Source organism: Cyrtonyx montezumae, unplaced genomic scaffold (assembly GCF_038088225.1).
Source record: "Cyrtonyx montezumae isolate F1298 unplaced genomic scaffold, pur_monq_1.0 scaffold_10, whole genome shotgun sequence".
Classification (NCBI taxonomy): domain Eukaryota; kingdom Metazoa; phylum Chordata; class Aves; order Galliformes; family Odontophoridae; genus Cyrtonyx; species Cyrtonyx montezumae.
The window spans coordinates 48890388-48903360 of record NW_027071826.1 but is presented as its reverse complement, the minus strand read 5'-3'; the positions used below and the strand labels follow the sequence as shown (position 1 = coordinate 48903360).

The 12973-nt window shown below is 45.5% G+C and overlaps 1 protein-coding gene and 1 long non-coding RNA gene across 2 annotated transcripts in view; one reads left to right on the top strand and one right to left on the bottom strand.

Annotated features, from left to right (window-relative positions):
* The first annotated feature begins 4451 nt into the window (after positions 1 to 4451).
* LOC136060626 (uncharacterized) lies at positions 4452 to 11771 on the top strand. The gene is made up of 3 exons (XR_010623381.1): positions 4452 to 4610; positions 8784 to 8888; positions 11693 to 11771. It is a non-coding gene; the product is annotated as an uncharacterized LOC136060626 (long non-coding RNA).
* SWAP70 (switching B cell complex subunit SWAP70) overlaps positions 11202 to 12973 on the bottom strand; it is a 41094-nt gene continuing 39322 nt past the window's right edge. The window contains exon 12 of the mRNA XM_065755332.1: positions 11202 to 11771. Coding sequence (XP_065611404.1) covers positions 11662 to 11771 — 110 coding nt within the window. The 3' untranslated portion in view covers positions 11202 to 11661. The remainder of the gene's footprint in view (positions 11772 to 12973) is intronic.

Sequence of the window (12973 nt, the reverse complement as noted above, 5' to 3'; positions counted from 1 at the left end):
TCATTGAGATGGACTCATTAAAACTTAGCGCTACAAACCACAAGTCAGAGGTACAATATTTCACTATTCAAAACAGAGAATAGACAGACGTCCTATGGAAAAGTGAGTCGTATTCTTTGTAGTACATTCTGTTCATTCTGCTATAATAAACAAGAGTGTTTATTTTCTGAGAACATCAGCATCCAACTATAAACTTGATTAGGAGGGCGAGTTCCTCGGCCTGCTTCGCGGTTAGCGAGTGCTCTGCCATCGGGCTGCTCAGTTGTGTAATGGCACCAGTCGTGTCAGAATGCTATTCCAAAAGGAAATAACGGCACTCTACTCATTTCTTTCAAATCCATCCCAAATTTCTATTAAAGACATCAAAGCAATAACTCTAATACTTTCCATGCTTTCTGAACGACTCATCTTTTAAAGAAATTGCTGGGAAACAAGGAACTGACAGGGTTCTTTAATTTCAGGGGTTTCGACTTTTAAGAATCTCCTGGAGAGAAATGAGCCTCAGATCCATTTTGATGTGAAGCTATTCTCTACTTTTTATGTGTTTGCATTAATTTCTGTGCTACTAGTTTGGGCTGGGTTTACATGCTACAGACGTACTGGAAGCAAAAACGGGTCCTTATTCTAATTGTTGTCTTCACGATCTTATCTTTGTGATTGCAGAGGCTAAGTTATCTGATGAAGAACATTTTCTGTTATTTGTGTTGGAAGATGGTGGCCAAGAGAATGACTTTTAAATAGGATGGTGGCTGGCTGCATCTAGAACTAGTAGTGAAATACAGAATTGTCTGCTGGAAACAAAGGCAATTCTGGGCAGGAAGTTTCAGTGCAGCGTAAATAGTGTTTTGGAAATCTGACTCTCGCCCAGTTGTAAGAATGGGCAAGGTCTCCAGATTTTTAAGTGCTTGCTGCATTTCTGAGGACTCTAGATGTGGTGGGAGGTATTTCTTCTGACTTCAGTATTTATATAATTCTTCTTCAGAGAATTGGAGATGAGCTGTGGATTAGACACTGGTTATAGCTGCAGTCAGTTCTGCTGAAGTGTTTTATATCTTTCTGTAGAATCACCTGTTTGTTACAGTGACTTGTTTCACACAAGTGAAGTGAGGTCACTGTCCTGCAGTATCTGAAATGCTAGCTGAGGATGACCGATATCTGGCTCTGACAGGCAGCTATTCCCCAGCTTCTGGGGTGCTTGATGGGATACTAAGGCTTCTTATTTAGCTTACTTTTTTTCCTCTTCCATCTCCTATCCAGACATCAGCGGGGCAGTGGCAGGTGGTTGCAGACTCTCTGTAGTGCAGGATAGAGCTGGAAAGCTGTGAAGTGACAGCGTGAGACTCCAGGTGAAATGGCAACTTCAATCCTCAGACTAAGCGTACACTGGGACAACCAAGTAGGAAGTAAGTAGCCTTTCCTCTTTTATGCAATGTTTGAAAGCCTTGAAGTGTTTCAAGTTCTGATGAGCATTATTAGTCACGTACTGAGGAAAAGATCTACACCTTGAAACGTCGATCGGATCTGGGGTGTCTTGGTGGTTTCCCTGGCAGGAACACACGATTGGTGTCGTTGTTTTCAGGGAGTTTATCTAGCAATGGAGCCTGTTGAATCCAGAGCAGCCTCAAGTCTAGTCGCGCTCCCTGCACGGAAGTGTTTGTGTTACAAGTGGAAACACTGCCATTAGAAAATGGACCTGATTTCTTCTGTCTTTCCTTTTCCTTTCCCCAGTGCCACACTGTCTTCTCATCAAGGCAACTGTGACTAAAAAGCATTTTTTTTTTTCCCTATCTTCTTTCTCTGGAGAGAAGGATGCTGGCTGTTCATGCAGTGGGTGTCAGGAGCTGCAGAGGTCTTTACTGTGGTGGCTCCTGGTGAGGTGTGGTTCTGCAAGGCTGTTGGGTATGTGCCACTGCGGGCATCATGTGGTGTTCTATAGGGGCAGGAGTATCTCTACCAGTATTCAATTCACTCTTTTGTGAAGAAATGTGTAGTTGCTTCCTGCCTCAATTTATCTGTAGCACAGAAATAGGGAGATTCCCAGGTTGCCCGGAGCTAAATGTTTAATTTCTCATAGCTCTTGTGCACCCTTGAGCAGAACACAAGCTCTGGAGCTGCGTGCCATCATTTCTGTGATGCAAACGTCAGAGGAGCTCTTTCTCTGGAGATGGTGCTATCCTCTTCTGGCTATGTTTGGTGGCATTGCTGAGTCGAGCCTCTGGCATGCAGGTTTGCAGCGCCTGGACGCAATAACTCTGTTCCATGTGAAGATTCAGGTTTTGCTTTCTCTAAGGCGTGTGCTGCCAGGAGCTGGAAAGGTGCCTGTTGTGTGCACTGTACTTTTGAGGTGCAGTAAGCAGCATTTAGCAGAGCTGTACTCTCTAGTCACTAGGTACAGCCTCTCTGCACATGAGTGGTGGCCCGTTCCCAGCGTCAGTGCTGTCCTGACCTGACCCACGGCTGTGCTCTTTCAGGTCAGGGGCTGCAGGTGTGCTCCGTGTCTCCCAGCTGGGCTGGAGGTCAGCTCACCCCTCCCTCGGGAACAGGCCCTGCTGCGTTACCAGCAGCTCCTAGGAGGCTGCAGTGGTTGAGCTTATGCTGGCTGCCCCAGCACACAGAGGTCAAACAAATTGAATTGCTCTTCAAATTAGCTGGATACGACTTTGATCGCTGTCCATTTGAGACGTGTGTTTTAACTGGAAAAATGCATGCCACGTTCCAGCTGCCTCATGCAGCCAGGAGAGCAGTGATGCCCCTGGCAAATGTATACTCTCACTCAGCATTACTTGGCTGGAAAACTGTTGCTGAAGCGTGTCGTCTATCTACAATGATCTCAGCTTTGCTAGGCCTATCTCTTACAGATGTTAATTCCTAACTGTTATCTTTACAAGCTTCAATAGAATAGTAAGCTGCAGTAAAGAAGGGGATATGTTCAATTTAAGCACTGAGATTACCGTGCTCCAAATGAAGCCACTTTTATTAATAATTACCTCTGTGCCGTGACTCTAAATTCAAACAGCTGGATGGACTCTGCTCTTTATTAATTTCCTTGGATCCTTTGGCACAAAGCCCTCAATTCCTGTGATGTAATGGTATAAAAAGTTGGCTCCTGCCTGAGCTTCCACCCACAAGTTCTAAATTCGGAGCGTGGCAAATTTCTGCAGATTCCAGAGACAGGCTATGCTCAAGACGTGCTGATGCCTTCGGTCCCATCCCATTGCACCAAACAACAAGATTGTGTGCTTTTTATAACTAGGATAATGAATATGACTCAGATGCACATGTTGTCTATCTAAGCACTTGGGGTTGGCTATCACTTTATGGCACTGGGAAGAAGCCAAGCCAAATAAAAATTGTTTTGAGTAAATATTACATTGCTAGAGCATGAATAACTTTTCTCTGCAGCCAGCATGTCACTAATGGGAATAAGGAAAAAGACGGGGTGGGAGGAAAGCAGTAACTAAATCATCCCGCTGAATGTAGACAGTCTGCAGCAAGACCTGTTGTTTTGACCCATCTGGGGCGTAATGTCCCAGATAAGTCGTAGCATGTTTCAGCAAGGCTGCAGGTGATGGAAATAAAAGCAGCTACGTCGCTCAGCTCTGTGGTGCTGCACAGCTCTGTCCCGGGTGGGCTCTGTGCCCGTGGTACGAAAAGCAAGCAGACGAAGAACCCCGTGTCCTGCTCTCCCTTGCTTCCACATCGAGCGTTTGGGTTGCTTCATGGAGATCAGGGTCGCTACTCACATGGTCAGAACTAAGCATGTGCATCGTTCAGGGTCTGGGCCGGGAGGAAGAATGAGTTTTTTTAATCCTGCAACTTGGGGACCTTTGGAGAGTGTTTTGAGCGTTGCACAGCACGTCGAAACAGAAAACAAGCCTGTGTGCAGCTCGGTGCTTCTGCACCGGGAAGGGAAGCAGCTCTCCTGGGCAGCGAGGTGCTATCCTGCTGCCAGCATGCACCGCTGCAAGGATGGTCAGCAGAGCTACTGGCTCTGCTCCAAGGCTTCTGGCAAGTTGTTATGTCTGTTTCTCTCTCCTCCCTGCCCGCAAAAAGGAAAGAAACCACCAACAAACACAATTATTCTGCCCTTGAGCGCTGCTCCGTGAATGGCTTATAAAGTGCCTCATGCACCTGAACTGTAAAGGGATGAGAGTAATGCTTTGTTTTCTAAAGACACAGGAGAGATAATGCGTGCAATGGGGTGGGGGAGAAAATTGTCTGGAAACGTTCCCTCGTAACAGGAATTTTCCGGGCTCCTGGGTTGCAATAGCCAGACAGAAATGATGGGAGTCTAGTTTTGAAAATCATCAGTGGCTTTCCTGTTTTCCTAATGATGGCGTAATCCTCAGCGCTGCGCGTTCCGTCCTGTTGCACCTATGAGCTTCTTCACATCAAATTAATGAGCGCTTTCCTGAACTTTGCTGTCTCCTTTTATTATTATTACAGACTAATTTGCAACAGGAGGAAGAAAACCTGCCTTTAGAAGAGGAGTTGAAACAGGAAGCAGCAATCTTCCAGGAAGATTTCCGAGTCGATCAGGAGGGGAACTGGCTTCTCGAAGAGCGTATTGCGGAGATTCCCTAAAACATCCAGCTGCACAGCTGGAGCAGGTGAGTGGGAACGTGTAAAGGGCACGCGATGTTCTTGTGTCCCAGCTGTCCCTATCAGAAGCACTAGAGGAGCTGCTCTGCACTGCAGGCTGGACCACAGCTCACAAATAAAACATTTCGATGGTTGTGAGCCCTGCAATAAGGACAGCCTTGACGTCAGCAGACCTGCACCTCTAGAGACTGGGCTGAGAAATCAGTGCCTGCTTGCCCAGCTGAGGCGGCGTCGACTGTGTTTCCAGTATCTGGGTGATAAGTTTCTTTTCCATGCCTTACAGTGCTGCCAGCGGTCGTTTTCTGCCAGCAGAACAGCCCAAGCAATGGATGAGGGGACTAACTCCATCCCCTTTGCAATGCGTTTTGCAACTCTGATGAACTTTTGTAACGCGAGAAAGTGTTTTTACATAGCAGAGTTTCTAAATTGTTAAACAGTTGGAAAATCCGAAATTGCTTTTAGCAGACGGGAAAAAAGCAGTGAAGAATAACACTGCAGGTTGCAGAATGTACTGAAGTGGGAACTGACAGGCAGTTTCCAAGACTGAAAAATGTATTCAGGGACACCTGATGCGCTTGCAAGTTCAACGCAAGTACTCTAGCCTTCAGCAAGGTATTTGCACCCACCTGCAAAACTTGTTGCTCTGGTCTGTAAAGCTTAAGCTCAGAAAACTGTCCAGAGAGTCAAGGTCAGTCCTGTTTGGTTTTGCCAGGATGTTCTTGGACTCCAAGCGCCCAGGGGAGGGGAGAACGTACCTGGGATTGAGTTGGCAGCCTCAATTAGAGATGATGAAAGAAGTCTTGGCTCAGATGCAGAGTGACTTTATGACTATTGCCATGTTTTTTTGTGACGCTTTAGGGCTAGCTATGTGGTGATTTAGCTCTAGGTAATTAGAAATCTAAAGGCTGCTTCAATTTGTGGGTGTTACCTGAGAGCTCACGGGAGGTTTTCGGGCCACCAGGAATCAGGCGTGCAGGCAGAGGAGCTGAAAGCTTCCCAAGCGGATGGCAGATGGGGTGCCAGGAGGCTCTGATCCTGCGGAGTTGCTCTCATCCTTCCCCTGAGGGCCATCTGCAATTTGCACCTTGTGGGCATAATTTTAACTTACTGTGGAACTGCTATGTCTCTTTGTAGGAACAGCAGTGGTTTGCAGGCACCACTTAGTCGTCGTGCTTTTTTAATAGATAGATATCCGTCACATTTCATCAGCTGAGGCGTAAGGAGGTTAAGGGACCTGACAAAGGTGATAGCAAGTCAGATGGCTTGGAATTTTGTAGCTCTGAAAGATCATCTTTCTAAAACAGGAAACCCTCTCAAGAGTAGTAGGTTTTCATTAAAACAACAGTTCGAACCTGTCCATCTTGATATGTCAGGAAAAGAGGAATGTAGAAAATGTGAGAGTTAGCCTGGTCTCTCTTAAACTAAACCACCGGGTCTGCGTTCCTTCAGAGAAACAAATACCCTGCAGGCATCGTGGTGTCTTTGATTTATTTTTGGAAGCTGAACCTCCCTCTTTTGGTGTCTGAACTAAGAAAAAACAAGGATTTGGGGCCGACAGAAGGTTTCTGGAGGAAAAAACCTCTGGTCTCCCTGCTTGAGAGTTAGTGACGTGAGCAGTTAAAGTGGTGTGATCCAATTTAGCCTCCTCTACATTTCAAAATTGGACTAAAGTTGGTAAGTTGTTGAGGGAAAATGTTACCTGACTGTGCAGGGGGTGAGGCTCAGTGCCCATGGCTGCCTTGTCGGTCAGCCCCCCCGCTTCCCGCTTGGGTTGCCATTATGTGGTAAGGTAAGGTAAGCCACATGAACCCTGAGAAGAGCTTTATGTTCACAGTTCCGTGGGCTTGCAATGGAAAACAGGTTTTTCCTCGTGCCCTAGCAGTGTTCGGCTGCACGTACGCAAGTGACGCGGCTCAAAGCGAGCTACCAGCTCAGCTGCAAATACCTCGCGTGGCACCGCATCTGTGCGAATCTGCCTTTCAAAACAGGATCCACAGATGTGATTAATTAGGAGCCCGAGAGGAGCCGCTTTGCTCCTGGAGCTGTTTTCAGCATGCCTGTGCGGCGGTGTCCGGCTGCCATCTGGCGTCGAGTGCCCGACGGGGGCCGCGGTGGGGCAGGGCCCCCCGAAGCGTCCCCCCCCCAGCCCAGCCTGCCGCCGGGGCTGCCGGAGTGGCAGCCTCTGGGTGACGGCCAAGTCGTCAGCAAATCCTACCCGGACTCACCAGGCCCCCCCCCCGCCACAGTATTTCCCACATTCCTGCGGCGGATTTGGTATTTCTTATTGTTTTCTCCATCTCCGGGGGGGAAGCTGCTGCAGCTGCCTGGCCGGCCTGTCCCGTGTGCAGGTCCCAGAACTAGCCGGGGGCTTTGGAAAATCTGTGTCAGTCTGCATCGGCACGTAGGGAGCTGGGGCTGATCAGGAGGGGTGAGATAAAAGTGAGGAAAGAATGGAAAACTTGAAGAGTGCTGAGCGGCTGTGCTGTCTGCCGGATCGTAGTTGGACTAGGGAAGGCAGCGGGAGCGACTGGTCAGAGATGGGTGAGGAAGGGAAGTGGAGATAGAGCTGACTTCCAGCTCGTGCTGCACGGCTTTGGTCTCTGCAGAGGTAGCGGAAGTGCCAGGGAACAGGACCTCGTACAGCTGTATTACAAGACCAGCAGCCATTCATTTGTGATCTGTGCCTTGCTGCCTCTGCTTTGCATGTGTATAGAGGGAGAGTGGGGATGCTCCTGCTGAATCATGCTGGGTCTGGGAGAACCGCGGATCTGCACGGGGGGCAGTGGCTCCCAGAAGGGTGCCTGGTGACACTGGATAGGACCGGGCCCACCAGCAGGCACGTAAGGAGCGGGGTTGCGGGGCCACGGCGGCTTGGGGTCATCTCGGCCACACATCTGCCTGAGCTGTGCCATACTCTGGCGGCAACCATCTGGGCTTTACTTGTCTGAGGTGGTGGGCCGGGATCCTATAATCTGCTTTAGCATGTCTGTGACTGCTAGCAGCCCTATTCTTTTCATTAAGTGTGTATGTCAGTCACGGGCTTTATCTCTGTGAGTATCTACTCACATTCTTTTATTTTACCTGTGCTGGATGAATATGAGAACTCGAGAGAGTGTTCTCACAGGCTCTTTCCAGGATTGTGCTTGTACGTATCGCTGCATTTCCCTTTCAGCTTTTTTCAGGATGTTTTTAATGTTTTGTTTTATATCCTATTGTTCCAAGTTTAATATCTTTTGGAGGTGAGAAGCAACTACTGTATTCCAAGTCTTCTCATTTCAAGCCCTAGAACGACCACTGGCACTGCCATTCTTTCAGAAGGCAAAGTCTTTTGAGATACGTAACGCTCTTCTGCATTTTTGCTTCTCTGGCATTGCCAAGTACGTTCACAGTGAGACTTCAAGCATAAACGCCAGAAGAATCTCTGAATTTGCGTGGTATAATAAACCTTCTGTTTGTGGTTGTTTTTTGTTGTTGTTTTGTATGGTTTTTGTAACTGCTGAGGCAGCTTGTCACCTTGTGGTCACATTCTCAGTAGTAGCAGCCCTTCAGACATGGTGTCTGTGTGATGTCTGCTCACCATACCAAGTGGGAGCCCCGGCCTTCCAAACAGCAGGTGGGTTTGTGGTCTTTTTCACTTGAGATTTAAACGAGCAAATCCGTGTCCTGATTGAGGAAGGACAGGAGGTGTGAGCTGGTCTGTTGCATGTCCTTCTCTCAAACCCACTCCTGTGGTCTCAGGGCATTTTTATCCTGCATGTCACTGAGCACTGCTCCATAGGATGAGAGAGAACAAGGTGAGGATGAAGGACAATTAGGGCATGTGCACAAGGCATATGGGAAGGCCTTATTTACAGGCAAGCGACCTTCCTAACACATTTCTCCTTGACCCAGGCTGTACTTTGTTTAGAGAAGCAGCTCCAGCTGAAATCTTGCTGGCTGATGCATCTGACTGCATGTCTTATCCTTCCTCAGTATGGTGGGATTTCTTTTATTTAAATATTCAGTGAATCACTTGGTTTGGAAATGACTATTAAAGGCCATCCAGTCCAACCACCTTGCTCCCTTGAATGGGGACACCTACAGCTCTATCCTGTGCTCAGGGCACTGTCCAGCCTGACCTTCTTTGATTAGGTTGATTGGTTTCAGGGCTTTGAGCTAATGGTAACAACATGTTTTCCTAGGCTTGTGGTTGCCTCTGGGATCGTGTATGCTGAGCTGAGTCAACAGAAGAATCAAACTGGCTCATGAAGTCAAAGATGGTAGCTGACAACGATGATAGCATCGAAGTAATACAGTGTTTGTTCATCCTTCGTACCTCGTTGTACATGTCTTCTCTTGTACATGTCTGCTGAGCACAAGAGCGGATGGAACTCTTGCGGTGAGTAAAACCCCGTTAGTAGTGTTCGCAGAAGCTGAGCTGCTTAAGGTCCAAACCACCACCAGATGGCAGCCGAAGTCCAAATATGAGATTGGCCAGCGAGGGGAACCCTGCGGTCCTTGATTAGTGCGGGCAAAGTGTTGGAAAGTCCTTAAGTGATGGGTGGGTAGGGGAATTACAGTCATAGTGTTGCAAGAGTTCCTTCTATCAGAGGTAACTTTTTAACGTACTTATTATTTTTCCTTTGCATTACAAGCAGTAGATTACTCTTCGTCCTAAGTGGCTGGGACACTCTGTGGGTGCCCCTTGTCCTGGCCACACACCAGTTTGTTCAGAAATGTTGCTCTAAAACGCTTTGTTCAATTAAGATAAAATTCACAGCAGCCGTTTTCAGTTCACTTAAAAACAGATGCTGCGGTGACTGTTCCCGAAGAAACTGCAATACTTGCATGCTTCTTTGATTTGGCTTTGTTTTTAAATCTCCCCATCCCAACCTCACCTCCACAGCTCCCCTGGGTACAGAGACTGCTCTGGCACAACCTTGCTTCCTCAGGTAGGCTTTGCCTTTGTGGCTGGGAAGTTCAACTCAAGTAATCCAAGTTGCTGGAAACCTGCCTGTTACAGCTGGAGAACGAGTGCACAATAGGTTAGTCTTTGTTATGGCTTCAATCCCACTCCCACTGACCAGGCCGTTAAGAGCGTTTCTTAATTATTATTTCTTATTATTAAGAGCCAGATGGGAAGTGAACTGAGAGCAGTATTGTCACAGTGCAGTTACTGGCGTTGACCCATCTTCTGAAATCCCGCAACCCAAAAAGAAACCCATACAAAAAGCCAGCTCTGCATTCTGAAACGTAATGAGTTTATTTATTAAATAGCCAACTCTAAAGAACAGTAAAAAATATGAAAGCGTCATTTGGTGTTCCTAAAAAAAAAAACAAACATTTGTCCAAAACAAAGACTGTTAGAAAAATTAACAAGTTTAGTCCCAGAAGGCGTATACCTTCTGTTCCCCACATGAGAAGTGCTGGGCAGTTATAAATACTGTTCCTTTTCACCTAGCAAAGTTCAACGATGCATACATTAGTATTTCCATTACAGTTTGGGGTTTCTTTTTTCCACATTTTTTTCTGTAAACAAGATCAATATAAAACTGCCTTGTTAGCAAACTTAAGAAACTACTGCTTTATAAATACAAATAAGACAATCCTGGATTTTCCTTCCATTTTAATCAGCATTCTGTTGACCAAAACACTTAAAGATGTCATAGGTTCATAGGTCAATGTCAATGAGTATAAAAATATAAATGTAGTATGTAAATGTCTGCAAAGATTTCAGTATTGGAGTGAGTCCTACTTAACAGGCACTGAAACTGCTATCGAGCTCAGAATCTGAAGATTGCTTTTGTACAGCTTCTGCTCTTCTGAGAGCTGAGAGGCACAGTGCTGTGGACAGAGGAAGTGGTTATCCATCTAAATGTCTGCATCTCATTTACTGAAAATAATGTACTGTTTAACACTGAGCTGAATGAAAAACCACGTGCTAAAAGATGGCCGAATGTGTTGGGTGTGCATGCAAAAGTCAGAGCTGATTAACAAGGCACAGCGGTGGGCACCTGCTCTTCCCAAGGCAAGACTTAGTTCTCAGAATGCCTGTGTAACTCTGCAAGAAATATGACTTCAGTTAGACCTCGGTCCTGCGTGGGCAACATCACACACGTGTTCCTTCCCTGCAGAAACAGAAAACCCTGTTTTTTTTCTAGGCAGAGCAGAGAACTCTATGGAAAATCTTTGTTCTTGGTATAATGCTAACATGGAGTGACAGAAAATATTTTTTTCTATAGCATTGACTTTTTTTTTAATGGGATATAAAAACAAACTTCATTTAATCTTCCACTACATTTTTCTAATCTAGCCTCTAATGAAGAAAAGCATTTCATCTCTGTGACATCGAGTTCCATTCGTGCACTGTGAAACGATCTGTGAGTCAAAAGGGAGCCTCTTATCAATCTTGCATGACTGCTTTTCCTAAGTGATCTACAGCAGTGTTTTGTACGTGCCAGCCTGTTTCCAATGCTTATACATGGATTCCTGCAGAAGATGTGCAGATCAGAGGAGCCGGGGAAAGCAGACACCCAGGGATGAAGCCAGCCTACTCCTGGTAGGGAATAACACACTTGAGCGGTAACCCCCACGTAAAGAGTAACAGCCAGACAGAAAAAAAATAAAATAAAAGAGACAGAAAGGAAGAAAAGGTAAAGCTCTGGACAGAGGCCACAGGATTGACTTAGACCAGGTTTACATTGTACTAACCGAACCAGTATATAGGAATTGCTTCCCTTGCTTTTGGAAACGAGAGTGATGCTGCCAGATTGTTACAGGCTAATATAGAAACAACTGCGTCACAAGCTACGTTTGTACATCGTCAATAGAGAAGCCTTTCGTAAAGGAAAAGCATATCCACAAAGGTGAAGGAAAACAGCAAGTAATGCCAGGCAGCACATTGTGGTGCAGTTACTGAGCTCTTAGTAGAGACTTCTGCATGGTAAACAGTATTTCCTCGGTAGAAAGACCCTCCTGCTGAGTAAAGCGGCATCTTCAAAAGAGCAATAAGCTGTTCTGTGCAATGCAGAGTGAACAAATATGGACTTCAGTTCACAAACAGTGTGTCAGCTATCGTCATTACTCAGAAGAGGTTTTTTTCCCTTTCCAGCTCTTTTGTCTTTGCTCCAGTTCAGCTTCCGTGAAGGCAGCCGGACCCCAGTGTGTGATCAGGTGCGGATTCTTGGAGCCTGGAAGACAGAAGGCATTGAAACAAGCGTTGATGACAGTACCACCACTCCCACCGCAGCAGCAGCACAGACTGGGCACGACACGGTCAGTGCTGGGAGCCATCTCACAGGCAGCATGAGGAGCCAGAGAACGCCTGCAGGATGGATGCCTGGGACACAGCAGGTGCTTCAAGCAGAGGTTCCCTTCTGCTGCAGTCTTAGCCAAAAGAGGTGAAGGTATTTTTACTTGGGGCTTTTGGCAGCCCACAGTTAGTGTGTGTAAAACAACCAGACATGTCTTGTTCAGGTTCATCCTTGCAAAAAAGTAGGGTGCAAGAAAAGGAAATGCAATGAAAGTATAGTGTGCAAAAAAGAGCATGCAATACAGGCTGCAAAAAAAAAGTGCAATATAGTGTGCAATAAAAACATGCTGAGAATTAAACTGAACTGTGCAAGGAAAACAACAAGAAAAATGTTCTGTGCAAGAAAACAGTGCAATAAAAATAAGTTTCAAAAAAAAATTGAGCAATAAGGTACAAAACAAATAGTGTGTAATAAACAGTGTGAAATAAAGCATATAACAAAATGTTTAAAAAAAGTGTGTAAAGCAAACAGTGTAATAAAAATAGTGTGCAAGAAAATAAGCAAAATAAAAATAGTGTATAATAAAAGTGCAAGAAAATGCATGAAAGAAAACGTGTGCAAAAAGAATAGTGTGCAGTAAAATGTGCAATTAAAAAAATGTGAACATTATTGTTTTTGAACACTATTTTGAAAGTGCAACAAATAGTTCACAATAAAAATACTGTGCAAAGAACATTGTGCACAAAGAAGTGTACAATCAAAATGCCATGCTCACAGAAATAAATAAATAAGTTACATGAAAAATATTTATTACAATAGGAAATAGTGAACAAAAACATAGTGTAAGAGTCTTCAATATAAATAGAGTGTGGGTAAAAACTTCTTGAGGGTATTATGCATAAAAGTCAGTGGAATGCAAGAGTCTCAGTGGACCACTTTTTAGTGTTGGGCAGATGCGACGCACAGGTTGGAGAGTGAGAGCGCCCCTGTGCATGCCCAGTGACAGATTAGTTATTTTTTTTTTAAGGGAAAGATTTCATCTTATCCCTATAACAATGTGATAGTTATTAACAAGAAATAACATACGTGTGTGCAAAAAAAAAAAAAAAAAGAAAAAAAACCACTTATTATTGTGCTTA